The sequence below is a fragment of the Apteryx rowi genome, unplaced genomic scaffold (genome assembly GCF_003343035.1).
Source record: "Apteryx rowi isolate R43461 unplaced genomic scaffold, aptRow1 scaffold_6, whole genome shotgun sequence".
Lineage (NCBI taxonomy): Eukaryota > Metazoa > Chordata > Aves > Apterygiformes > Apterygidae > Apteryx > Apteryx rowi.
This window is the reverse complement of record NW_020450871.1, coordinates 1702816-1715914: the sequence shown is the minus strand read 5'-3', so window position 1 is coordinate 1715914 and position 13099 is coordinate 1702816. Positions and strand designations below refer to the sequence as shown.

Sequence of the window (13099 nt, the reverse complement as noted above, 5' to 3'; positions counted from 1 at the left end):
AGGGACGGAGCCTGCGGCATCCCTGGTTTGGGGAGAGGAGGGAGGGCGGGCTGCAGGGCGCCGTGCCGCCGGCAGGCGAGAGGAGGCCGGGCTGTAATCGGATGAGCCCGAGCTGCTCCAGATGGACCCGTCGGCTCTCGTCAGCGCTAACACGTCTCGCAGCCCCCCCCACGCTCCCCTCCCCGCTCCCCGGGCAGGGAACGTCTGCCAGGGCCCGGCCACCTCCGGCACGGGGACTCAGGCCGGCGGGTTTGATCTGCCGGGAGCGAGGGGATCATTCGGTGGCCACGCGAAGGGACTTGGTGGCTCCTGTTGCTTCCTACTTGATCCTCGTTCGGGGCGGAGGGGCCGTGTGTCCAAACCCGAGTGTGCATGCAAGAAATCCTCCCCCCGAGGTCAGGATCCTGCCACCCCCGGGGCAGCGTGGCGTAAATCACAGGCCCTCGCGGCGGGGGGACTTTGCCCCGTGGCCGGCCGAGCAAAACCCTTGGCAGACACCTCCTGCTTTCTCCCCAGACCTGTTCTTTCTGCAGTAATGCTGCCAGGAGGCACCACCGTGTTTGCAGAGCCCGTCAGATAAATGAAACCCCTTTTGCACGCCACGGTCCTTCCCCGCGGCCCGGCCGAGCACTTCGGGCACCTGCTTAGGCAGCTGTTGATGTGTGGGCCGGAGGGCTGGCAAGGGGAGGCACCGGCAAACTCCACGTTTCGTTAACTTTAATGGGAAAAACCCGGCGTGTGTGTGTGTGTGTGTGTGCGCTCATGGCCTGGCTGGCTGCTGGCCCAGCCCGATGAAAAAGCAGATTCGCCCCCTCTTCCCTGCCACGCTCCCCCCTTCCCGGCCTCTTCCAGCAAAGGTCAGCCCCGGAGCAGTGCAATGCTCCCGCGTGTAGCTGTGCCGGGCAAACGCCATGACACAGGGCGAGACGGGGATGCGCAGGGCCTGCGCCCCCCGCGGAGGGGCCGAGCGGGGTCTCACTGCTTTTTCCACCCCTCCTGGGCTGCCATGGGGCAGCGATCCTTTCCCAGGCATTGGGAATAGGAAGGGTCTTGTCTCCCTGGCAAAAGCGGACCTGGATGGGCCGGCTGGGGTTGTACCCACTGGTTTGTATCCCCAGGGTTTTGCCGGCACGCATGTGGGGACCAGGCCTGCCAAAACAGCTCTGGGCACCTGGCCTGGCCTGCGGGCAGTGGGGGCAAAGTGCTTCTCTGCAGCGGGAAGGGCAGAATCAGTTCCTGACAGTGCCAGGATTGCAAAAGTCTTGGTCCGTTGGGTGCCACTGTCCCAAGGAGGGGTTTTAGGACTCAAGGTGAACTCTGTGCTCATCTGCTCTTCTCTGCTTAAATGCTCTTCCTTTCTCCTTCCCCTTCCAGCCAACAACCCTCCCGCAGGGCACCATCAACATGAACCAGTGCACGGATGTGGTGGACGGGGAGAGTCGGACGGGGCAGAAATTCTCCTTGTGCATCCTGACCCCGGAGAAGGAGCACTTCATCCGAGCTGAGAGCAAGGAGATCATCAGCGGGTGAGTGGAGATCCGGGGGCTGAGCCACGCTTGGGGCTTTTAGTTCAGCAGGGAGGAAGAGGAGGATGGGTAACACCATGTCCAAGCACAGCCCCACCATAGCTGTGGCACTACCTACTGAGATTGATCCATGTGTGATGGGTCACTGCGACCACACGGGGTTTTTTGCAGCTTCTCCCCAGGTTTGCCCTGGAGGCAGAGGGGCCCTGTGGCCCTGCTCAGTGGTACCAGGGCTGGCAGCCCTGCTCGGATGCTGCGCAGGACGCTGCATGGGGCTCTTGCAGGGCTTTGCACTAAGCTCACCTTTTATCTTCGTTGTGCACTTTGGCAATGGAAACCAAAACAGCCGCGCTGGCCAATTTCAACAGGGAGCGTGGAAGCTGCCTGGCAGAGTGTGCGCTGCACATCTGGACAGGTCGGGCACAGATGCGCTCCCCGAGGAAGGAACTGGAAGGCATAAAGAGATTACGCTGCACATGTGTTGGCAACTGCCTGCTACAAGGGCGATCCCAGGGGCTGTGTGTAATTGCTTCCTCGCGGTCAGCCTCGGTTTTCTCCTCCTTTTTGGCAAGGACAGGTTTTCTTTTCCCTTCTCCGCTCCCCTGCCTCTTGGACCCCTGCAGTCACCTGGTGCTCTGCAGTACAGCAGGAGCCTGTACAACCCCCTTGAGCTGCCAGATTTATGGTGTGAGCATGAGCACCGACTTCAGCGGAGACCTGTGCGGTGGTGGATGATTTAAGCCCTTCCTCGGTGCTTAGTGCGCGTGCTCAGCCTTGCCTGCTGGGCTGGAGCCTGAGGCTTCCCAACATGCCGGACACCTTATAGAGCCAGTGATTCAGAAAGCTCAGCCTCTTTTAGGAGCCTTGGCTGGGCCCCAAGGCTGAGATGTTCTTGAGTCACTAGTTACTTATGAAGGCCACCATTTTCAGGTCAGTTTTGTTGTCTGCCATTGGGCAATATCCTGCTTACTGCAGCAGAACAACAGAGGCGTTTACCCGCGGGAGAGAGCTGAATTACACTGGAGCGTTTGTTGAATGTTTGGAGAGCGCATCTGATGCCGAAATGCTTCTGGGCTGGCCTTGGCAGCTTTGGTCCTAGCAAGGAAAAAAGGAGCTATTTACTAGCCGAGGGAAGAGGCTCGGCTGCAGGGTGAACGCGGGGATGGGCTAGGAGATGATCTGTGCCGGGGTGACTCCTGCGGTAGCCGGTGCTTTTACCGCGGTGTCCGATCGTGCGTCCCACCTAGGGACGCTGCTGGGCACAGGTTTCTGGGGCAGCTTTGTGGTTTGGCAGGTTCAACGCATTTGGTGTCCTTGCAGTTTGGTGCCGGCCTCTCTGGAGCCCCTGAGCCACCCCAGGACCCCCTGTTCCCACACCAGAGGTGGTCTGGGCAGTCCAAGGGCTGGCTGTCCGACCCTGAGTGTCACACACCACCAGGTCCTCATCAGCGCCCCCGGGGCAGGCATGGCATCCTCGGGGCCATCTCTGCTCTGTATTTATTCATGTCCTTGTGGCAGCCTTGTCTTCGCAGTGTCTGTCTATTCTCTGCTTGTTCTCTGCGGAGAGGGAACATAGAGGGATTTGGTTACCAGCCCACCACCCCCCAGTCCCAACTGAGCATCTGACCTTAGAGGAAGATTAAAATATCATCACTCTTATGAGTGCCTGCCACTGGGATGCGGTTGCTCAGCAACGCCGAAGATTAAGTCACTCAAGAGAGCAAATCCCAGTAGATTTCCCAGCTCCAGGTGTTGGATGGTGACCTAGAAACATCCTTGTCCCTCGGTCTCAGGCTTACATGGGCTCGGATTGAACGCAGTGGTGGTGAGGGTGCTTCTCGGGCTCTGAGCCCATCAGCACAAACCAAAGGATGGTGATGCTGCTGCTGTTCAGCTGCGAGCATTTCCCGTACTGCTCCTCGTGGATCACATCCCTTCCTTGCTCCGGACAGGACCCGGCACCTTCGCTTGGTGTCTTCCTCCCAGGCTGCTCCACCGCTGAGCTCTGCTCTGATGCTGCCAGCAGAAAAACACCCGGCTACAAATGAACAGAGCAAAAGGAGAGGCTGGGGAGCAGAGATTTTATCCGAAGGGGAAGTTCAGTGATTCAAAATTAGTTGACATTTGGAACTAGAACAGAAAGCTAAAGGGATGAAACATTTTTCCTGTTCTTCCAGAAGCATGCCATCTTCTCCTCTCTTCCAAACCTTGGAACGAAAGAATTTGGTGCTTCCTGTTGAAATGATTTGTATTTCCAAGCATTCTGTTTGGTTGTGACTCTCATTTTAGTAAATATTAGCTGAAATAGGCATTTTCCTGCAGAGAGCTTGGGAATTGGCTCGGATGTTTACTTTTCATATATTAAAACTTCCCTGTGATGTCCAATGTTCTACTGAGAAACTTGAATGCAGGCGAACCCCCTTCTCCCCTCCACCCTTCTCAGCCATGACGTGTGCCACGTCGGGCAGGCAGACCTGTCTTTCTGGAGCCGGGATACCAAGTGCCTGTCTCGGTTGAGTGCAGGCATGAGGCAAGCATGCTGTGGAGGACCTGGCTCTGGACAGGTGGTGGGATGAGGTGGAGCAAATTGGCTAGTGAAGCGGTAGTGGCTGTAGTTGCGTGGTCCTGTTCTCCTCCAGTCCCCTGGTTTCATGGTGCACACGCTGCACTGGGGCATGCTGAGGAGAGGGTGCGAGTGCCTTGTCCGTTTGCTAGGGACTCTGGCACTTTATTGAGTCCTTTGCCCTCGTGGGCGATGGTTGCTGTTACATATTTAAAAGGCCTTCAGAGATTGCTTCTCCCTTTCTTGCCCTGCCAGTCAGAGGAAGGGGTGGGAGAGTGTGCTTCTGCCGTAGGCTGACCAGAGCCATCTACCAAGGCTCATCCCGCTCTGGGTCTCGGACTCGTATCTGCTCTGCGGGATGTTCCTGTTTTCCCTTCCCTTCCCAGAGAATCAGCAGCCTCCCACGGCCTCTTGCTGAGCTCTGCTCCCCTGACCTGGCCCTGCCGCGCTGCTGCTTCCCTTCGTCTCCATCCTCAGGCTCCTCTTTGTGCTCCATTACTCCCCAAAACATGACAAAACCGCCTCTCTGTGCCCTGCTTGGCTTTTCCTTCTCCCCCATGTTCCAGCACACAGCTCAGTCTTTTGTTCCTGGATCCTGCTAGCAGTGCTGAGAGGGAGAGACATTGCAGAGCAAGGTGGGGCTGATTTATTGTTCATTGGCCCAGCATCGTATTTTGAAGCAGTGCGTTTGCTTCTGACTGCAAGCATTAATCATCCTGAAAAAGTCCCGTTCTGGTTCCGAGCCAGACGAGTTTCATTTGCAGTTGCAGCACGACAGGAAGATTTCCCCGGCTCAGGGAGAATTTGTTTTACGCTCGTTGCATGCTTCTGGCATTTATTGCTTAACCAAAACCCACTTGATGTGGTCATCTCAAAACTCTTTACAACAGCGTCATGCAAAGTGGGGGGAATAGGAGAGCAAAACATGAAAATCTGAAGCATGAAAATTTTCCAGCAGTCCATGGATCCTGATTGAGTTAACAGAGATACCCAGGCAGCTTGTCAGGCCATAGTGACAAGGCATAGGAGAATCCACCAAACAAATGACTTGTACAGTGGCTGGACTTCTGAATGCCAAGTTTACCCTGCCTTTTCTTAGACAAAAAGGCATTGTGTGCAATGCATTGGTGTTAGCATCTCTGAAAAGAGAAGGTCCTGCCAGGGAGGATCTGCCTGCTCTGATAGGATGCTGTTGACGAGCTCTCTGCTGTCTTTCAAGATCCTTGAATTCCTGTCCCTTGTCATCCTTGTGCACTGCTTCTCTCTTGGAGCAAGCAGCGTGTGAGTCAAAGCAGTCCTGGGGTTGTCCTGGAGCTGTCCCCTGTCCCTCCTCCCTCCTGTCCTTCCTCAGAAGTTGTTTTTCCCCTGAGATGTGGTTGCTGAGTTTTGGGGCAACTTCTGGGTACTATTTGCCCTGTTGACCCTAACCAACTTGGAGAGGTTGAGTTCTTCTGCATGCCAAGTTCCAGCTCGGGGGACTTTTTATGGCCAAGTTAGAAATGCCTGAAAACTGTGGTTAGTAATGGAAATGTTGATGCCTCCCAAATCCCACACAACACAAGCTCCATCTCTGGAGGGCAGCTGAGAGGTTTGCTTGGAAGGGAGAGGTCTGAAGGAGGGATGGGGCTGTGTCTACCTGGGTGGCGTTGCCAGAGGAGTCCCCACATTACAGGGGAAGTAGCTTTGGGATCTGCACCCATGAGCGATGTCTACACCCCATGCTTGAGCATGAGCACCACTCTCATCCCCTCCCTGCCTTCCCTCTTCACTGTCCTTCGGCACAAACCTCACCTTTTGCTCTTCTTTGCTCACAGGTGGCTGGAGATGTTGATAGTCTATCCGAGGACGAACAAGCAGAATCAGAAGAAGAAGAGGAAGGTAGAGCCCCCAACTCCTCAGGTAACCCCAGGTGGTGATCCACCGCGACCTGGTCCCTCGTGACCCCAAAGGGGAACAGTTTGTCTCCTTCTGCTGCTTCCACCTCGGGCCGCAGCATTGCTCGCCTCCCAGGGAAGATCTCCCCCACCATGAGCCAGGCTGACACAAAACGTGGGCTGCTGGCTGCGTTTGCAGAGGGTGAAAGCAGGGGAGAGAGCCAGGGCAGCAAGGATGGTGTGAATTAATTTCTGGATGTCACTTCCCAGGGTCACATGCTGCTCCTTCCCTGACTTTGAGGATGCATGTGCTGTGTTGGCTGGTTAGCCTGGTCTGAAAAGTCCTGCAGCAGCAGTATTTAAACCCTCTACCCACCCTTTCCCATCTGGGCTCTGCTCTCTCTCGGAGTTGCTCGCAGTACGGATGGGTCTCTCCTGGTCACCCTTTCCATCTAATCCCGTTCTCTCCAGGCAGGCTGTATGGGACAGGGTTTGCGGGCAGCAGTGATGAGGCTGGTGAAGGTGTGCGGCCAGAGGAGTGCAAGTGCTTAGATTGAGCAGGGCACGTAAGGGAGCCGCGTGCCTGTGTGTTTTGTTCTCCAGCTGCCGTCCTCTGTCCCCGCTGCAAGATGGCATCAGCGCTGTAACACGGGCTCTCCCAGCCGCGGATCGAAGCGCCCCAAATGGTCTCCCTGGGGCGTAGGGGTGTGCGTGGCACGCGGTGGGGTCTGGGAAGATGGGCAAGGGATCCTGGCCGTCCTCGGGCCTTTTAGGCAGAAACATGCTGAAATTCCATAGGGCTCCGGTTACCCCGTTTGAGATGACCCCGGAGATAATGGGAACGAAAGGAAAATGCTAAAGGCCAGGGCTGGGCTGGGAGCTTCGGGACTGGAGCTGTGCTCTCCAGGGACCTGGCGATGGCTTCGCGCTCGCTTTGACTATAAATGGTAAAAGCCGGGGCCGGCCGTGACTCACTCATTCCTGCCAGGCTCCCACATGGCCGGAGTGGGGGAGAATCCCACAGATTTGGAATTTGACCCCGAGGCCACGCTCGTCTGGCTCCGGGGCTGAGAACGGCCGCGTCCCCGGAGCAGCCTGACCTCCGCGTGCGTGTCCTGCCGCTGCGGGCCGGCTGCTGAGAGGGGCCGGCTGGGAGAGCTCATCCGGCCGACCCGCGCTGCCCTGCCTGCCGCACCGGCGGTCGGAAAGCAGCTTCAGGCCTCCCCTGGCCCCTGGTTTCTGGTTGGGGGGAACTGTTGAGTTTCCCTAGGATTCCTCCGTGGCGAAGTCCTCAGGATTGTCCAGGTGCGCGGAGGGCCATGGCTGGGTTTTGCATGGTGTTCATCTGAATCAAGTTAGCTACGCCAAGACCTTCTGGACCATAGGGAAAAAATGGGGAAAGAGCATCATTTAGCAGGTATTATAAGTCTTCTGAGCCACCTCCTGCCAAAGGCTTGGGCTGGTGACAACCCCTCAAGCGCTGCGGCTCCAGTGATGCCCGGGGGAGGCACCTCCTCGCTCCGTGGCTGAGACCTGACATGGTACGAGTTGCTCGGCCTCTTCTCCAAGCCCGTGAGAGCTGCCTCGCCGGCGTGCCATGTCTGGGTGTGCGGGGAAGCTGGCGTGGCCAGGCAGGACGCGCAGCACCGTACCCGCGAGCGGGGAGGGACGGCGGCGAGCGAGGAGCCCTGCGCAGCAGCAAAGCCCAGCTGGGTTCAGGAGGGGGCCAGGGGGAGGAGAGGGGCACGGAGCCAGAAAAACATCATTCTGGGTTACATTTCATCGCCATGGCAACTTCTTGGAAACCATACAGGATCCGCGCTCCTGAGCACCAAATAAGGGAAGCGGCTGTGGGGAGGCCGCTCGCTCCCCGCAGCCCACGGCCGGGCTCCCCGGGTGCGGGGTCCAGGCGGCGAGAGCCCTCCGCACCCGGACACATCGCCTCGACCCGCGGTTCCCTGCCTCGGCCCCGCCGGCACCGGCAGAGCATCCCTGCGCAGTGGGTTTTCCCACCGGACCGGCTGCTTTTTTGGCTTCCAGCAGCTGGGCAGAGGCCGGCTGCAGGGCCGATTCGGTGCGGACGTGGGCTCCCTCCCGCCGGCACCACGGCCGGGCAGCGGCAGGGGATGGCCAGAGGGTGCCGGGGAAAAAACCAGCACCAAATCGCCCTCTGCGAAATGGCTTCTGTTGAACTTGGCTGCCTTTCAGGCCTCTCTCCTGGTGCCGGCGGAGAAAGCCTAATTTCTTTTTAAAGACGGCCACCCTCTAATCCAGCAGTGGATTGTGTCCGAGCGCCACTCAGGGAGGGATGGACGCCTTTGTGATTTGAAAAAAGAAAGAGAAAAAGAGGCTATTTCTCCTTTTTCTCACTCTTAGGTAGTTTTTTCTGTCCTTCCCTCCTCCCCACAGCAGCAGGGCCTGGCTGGAGCCAAGCAGTCCTGGGCCATCGGGGCCATTTTCAGCTCCCCTCGGCTTTTCCCATCTTCTTGCTGCCCAACACCAGGTTGGGAGCAATCAATGCAAGGGAAGCGGGGAATATTGTGCTAGCGGGCAGCACACAGAGGGCAGCATTAGAGCCGTCCGAGGAGGTTTTCACCTTGGCTTTGCAAGCACACTGCAGGCTGGGGAGGAGAAGGTTGGCTTCCTCCCACGGTTTTTGTCGTGCTCCAGGAGAGCCTGTGCGCTGCCGGCATCTGGCCGCTGGCTGTTCCTGGGAGATGGAGGCACGTTTTGGGGCTGAAGTCGCAGCTCGGAGTTGCTACCCTCTGCTTCAGGGCTGGTTTGCACGAGGGCGCATCAGCCTCATACGTGCCCAAACATCTCTTACTGCAACTCCGACTGGAGGTTGGCTTTCAAGACTTCGTGTACGCCCCTTTTCTGAGCCGTTCATGTCTCTGAATGATAAAGACTTAATTTCTCTGCTTGCCTATAGACTGCTTTTCGACCCTCATGTGTCTAATTAAATGCGTATCTAGAAATAATTATGTGGGGGTGTGCATATGAGATATATAAAAATACATATCCTAAGCTGACTACTAGCTTTGGGCTTTTGGATCAAGGAAATGTGGAGCATTTACCTTCAAAATCCTGCTCTGTTAGGATGGTATTTCCAAGGGGATTTTTAAAAAACAGAGGTCAGTTTGCTGCTTGTTGTGGAAAAGGGGGCTTGGCGGGTAGCAGCGCGTGCAGCGGGCACCTGTGGACTCCGTACGAAATCCCCGCAACAGCGCGCTCCTACAGCCAAAGCCTTCGAGGTATGGCAGGAAAAACCCATCAACCGCTCCGCTGCCATGGCAGAGGGCAGGAGCGGCGATGCCCCCACGCAGGGTCCGTGCTGCAGCCGGCAGGTTCTCTCTCGGGCGCTGCCCCGCGCCTGCATTTCCCCACCGGGCGTCGAAAGGGTGCCAGCAACTGGGAAGATTCCCACGGTATGGGGACTACGGGGGGAGTTAATTGTCTTTGATTTATTGGTGGCTTTAAGGAAAATTTTCCGCTAATGCAGAAATTTAATATGACAACAGCAAAACAGCTGCTAATAAGCAAAGCCAAACCCTAAGCAGTTGGGAAAGCTGCTGCCTCTTCCCAGGCGTGCGTTGAACCTGGGCTGCCTCTGCGGCAGCCGGAGCCGGCAGCCAGCCTGTGCTGGTGCAAATGTAGCTACGAAAATGGCATCATTATCTGATTTATTCCAGAGCCCGTCATAGCTGGTGATGCATTTAAAATGATGCGTATCATTTTAAAATAACATAAAGCTCAATGCAATATTGTATTTCCTTTCTAAAACAAACGTCCTGTTATGTAGCCAAAACACCCAGGAGTAATATAGCACTGCTTGGGGTTTTTTTTGTTGTTGTTTTTATCAATGGCCCGTAACAAACCAATTGTGACAAACAAACAACACAGCTGCTAGTGACAGGGAATGAATTTTCTTCTCCATCTGATGTCCTGTAGCTTGAACGTGGGAGAGAAGGGGGAGAGCTGCCCGTGGCTCTGCGCGAAGTCGCCGCACTGACGTGGTGCTTTGCCGAGGAGATAGCGGCCGGGCGGCGAGGGGCGCCGGGGGGCAGGCAAAATGGGAGAGACTTGCCGCGAGTCCTGCAGTGCTGGGGGAGGCTGTTGCGCTGCAGAGATAAGGTGGATTTGCAGCCGAGGTTGGTCTCCCCGGCCCTGGGAGGGTGTGAACATCAGGGGCAGAGGACGGGAGCGGCCAGGTCGCCTTTTTGGAACTGAAGATGTGGAAGAATAAACTGCGGGACGGAGATCGGAGCAGGTGGAGCCCCTGTGCTGGGAAGCGGGTGAAGGCAGATTTTGCAAAGGGGTTTCGCTGGTCATCCTTTGAGGGCGGCTGCGTCTTGTGGGCCGGGCTGTGTGCACAGTCACGGTCTTCGGGAGAGAGTGAGTCGCGATAAGTAGCTTATGTATCCAAGCCCACGTTGGTGCAAAGAGAAATGTGGAGGTCCCCGGGTTTCGGAGGAGGTGTGAGGACCGTCCCCAGGCTTCCTACAAGGCTGCCTGGAGGCAGGAACCAGCAGACCCGGACGTGCAGCGTTAGCGCGGGCGCAGGGCTGCAGGAGGGAGCCGTGCGGAGCTGGGAGAGCCGCTGCGTGGCACGCGAGGGGGAAGGCACCGGCCTGCGAGCGCAACCAAGGCTGTTTCCTCGCTCCCCGCGAGCGTGGCGGTTGTGCCTTTAGCTAAGGAAGCCCCGGATCGTCCCTCCGCCGCGCTGGCCTGGCGGCAGGTTTCCCCCTGCGAGCTTTTCCTTGGGGCGGCAGTGCCGGCGCTCTCCCGGCGCAGGGTGGTGGCACGGAGCCGCCCCGTCGGGACAGGCAGGATCGGAGGGGGCAGAGCCGCGCGCGGCCCTTGGCACCGGTGAGGACCCGTCCCTCCTGCGCGGGGGCTGCCGGGCACGGCGGCGGCGGCCTCCTCTAACCCCACTGTCCCCCCCRTTCTCTTTAGGAGCCTGGTCCCGCTAAGATGGCCGTGACCAGCAGCAACATCCCCAGCGCGGAGAAGGTCCCTGCCACCAAGTCCACGCTTTGGCAGGAGGAAATGAGGGGCAAAGACCAAGCAGACGGAGGCAGCGGCCTCAGCCCAGCTCAGAGCCCGGTGCAGAGCCCGGCAGCGGCTGCCAGCTCCCTGAAGGAACCCGCGCTGGATGGCAAAGAAGGTAAGAGTGAAGGGTGCTGCATCGCCACCGGGCAGGGAAACCAGCTCCTTCCCACGTCCTCGTGTTATAGCACCGGGAAGGGGGCCTGGGAGGACTCGGGGGGCCTGATGCTGCAGGGAGCTCAGCACCGCGACACAGCTCCCGCCGACCTGCTTTGCAGCTGCTCCCAGAGGCGGGATGCGCCAGGTTGCCTCCGTTTGCCCCGAGAAGATGGCTCGACCGCTCCGGTGCCGTGCGGGAAGGCGGTGGGGCGGCGGTTGCGTAGCACCCTGGGGCCTGGAAGTGGAAGGTGCTTCCCAAGCAGGGTTTTACCAGCAGCGTCGCCCAGAGGACGTGTTCTCGTGACGCGGGAGCTGATTTATTACCTGTCTGCGGGAAAAGGGCAGATACGGCTCCGTCATGCCTGTGTGAGCTTGCTCTGCGTGAAGCTAAACAAAGACGAAGCTTAAGAAAAACATTTAAATGCCGAAACAGGGCCATTCCTCTGAACAGGAACAAGCTCTGTGCCGCTCCCCTCGCGATCCCGTCCTTGCGCTGGGGATGGTGTGGGCAGGCAGGCGATGCTCCGGCTGGACCAGGCTGGTGCYTGTGGCAGCCCCACGCTGGCGTGACGCTGCGGTGACCCGGGCCGGGCAGCTGAGCCAGCACAAAACAACTGTACGGGGAAAAGCTCTCTGCTGGTTCAGCTCCCTGAACCGGCTCACCGCCGTCGGACGAGTGCCCAAGCGAAAAGTGGGTATGTGTGGCGGGGGAGCCAGGCCACCCCTCTGGAGAGCAGCCAGCCAGTAAATTAGTTATAATATTAAATTGCATGCTGAAGGAGGCACAGAAACCTGTCAAGAGCGATGAAGAGGAAGCACCTATGCTGGCATGCGTCCCTTCGTGCCTTCTGCTGCGCGACCCCACAGGCTGTGGCACCGCGTGACAGCGCTGGAAGGTGTGGTGTTGCCGTGGCCTTACGGGCCGAAATTCAAGAGAGACAATTCTGGGTGAAGTTCTGGAAAACATGTTGTGGAGAGCCCCCATGCCTTGGCAGGGAGACGGGGCTGCCTGGCCTCGCGCCGCTCGGGCTCCCCTCGCCGCAGCGGTGCTCGGGAGGGGGAAAGTGCTTTTTGCAACGTCCCCGAGCGGCGCCTGTCCCCCCGCAGCCAGCCCGCAGGGTGCTGCGCTCTGCTCGGCCCGGTTATCGGGACTGCCAAGGCCCGTGCGCCGCTTCCTCATCCTGTCCCTGGAGCAGGGTAACTGTTTATATTTGGTCTCCCTGATTAGCCCGTGGAAGGCGCCTGGGGCTGCCGCATTGTTCTCCGGGAAACAATAGGGGCCGGGGCTTTTTTCCTGCCCTGGGCCGTGTTCCCTCTGGCTAAGTCCCGGGGAGGGGAGACACGCTGAGCCTGCTTCCTTTATCTGCGCGAGCCRAGCGGTGAGCTACGGGGGCTGCTTTCCCCCTGCTCTCCTGCTGTTAGCCAGAGGGTTTGGATGCGTCCGTAGGGTTTTGCTCCTGATGCTGTGGGGCACAGCCGGGGCTCGGGAAGACAGTGTGGGCAGTTATATGAAATTTCCCCAAAGAGAATTGCGGGATTTCCCTGCTTACATACAGTCTGCTTGGTTTCTTTGAAACAAAAAATATATAAGTGCAAAGTGCTAGGATTCACACCTTGCATTGGCTTTTTAACGGGAGACAGTGTAACTGCGATGGCTATTACGGGCTGGCGAGGTCCCTCCTGGGAGGGACCGCACAGCTGCCCCGCACAGCACCTGCACCCTGACAAGTCCTCCGTCCCGTCCTCCTCCTCACGGATCAGCTCAGCTCCTTCCCCATGCCCAGACACAGCACAGGCGTTTGAGAGCAGCAGTGCCTGAGGGCAGCTCATTTCTTGGGGTCATTTGGAGGTTTCCATCCATGGGAAAGACTTGCACGGCGCTGCGTTGGTGTGAGCTGCGAATTGCTCCTTGCGGAGAGAGCTGTGGC

General features: G+C 58.1%; 1 protein-coding gene across 10 annotated transcripts in view; it reads left to right on the top strand.

Moving 5' to 3' along the window:
- MPRIP (myosin phosphatase Rho interacting protein) overlaps nucleotides 1-13099 on the top strand; it is an 89700-nt gene that overhangs the window by 34956 nt on the left and 41645 nt on the right. For all 10 annotated transcript variants that reach the window (XM_026082946.1, XM_026082947.1, XM_026082944.1 and 7 more), the window contains exons 4-6: nucleotides 1375-1526; nucleotides 5904-5988; nucleotides 10920-11130. In XM_026082946.1, the coding sequence (XP_025938731.1) occupies nucleotides 1375-1526; nucleotides 5904-5988; nucleotides 10920-11130 (448 nt within the window). The remainder of the gene's footprint in view (nucleotides 1-1374; nucleotides 1527-5903; nucleotides 5989-10919; nucleotides 11131-13099) is intronic.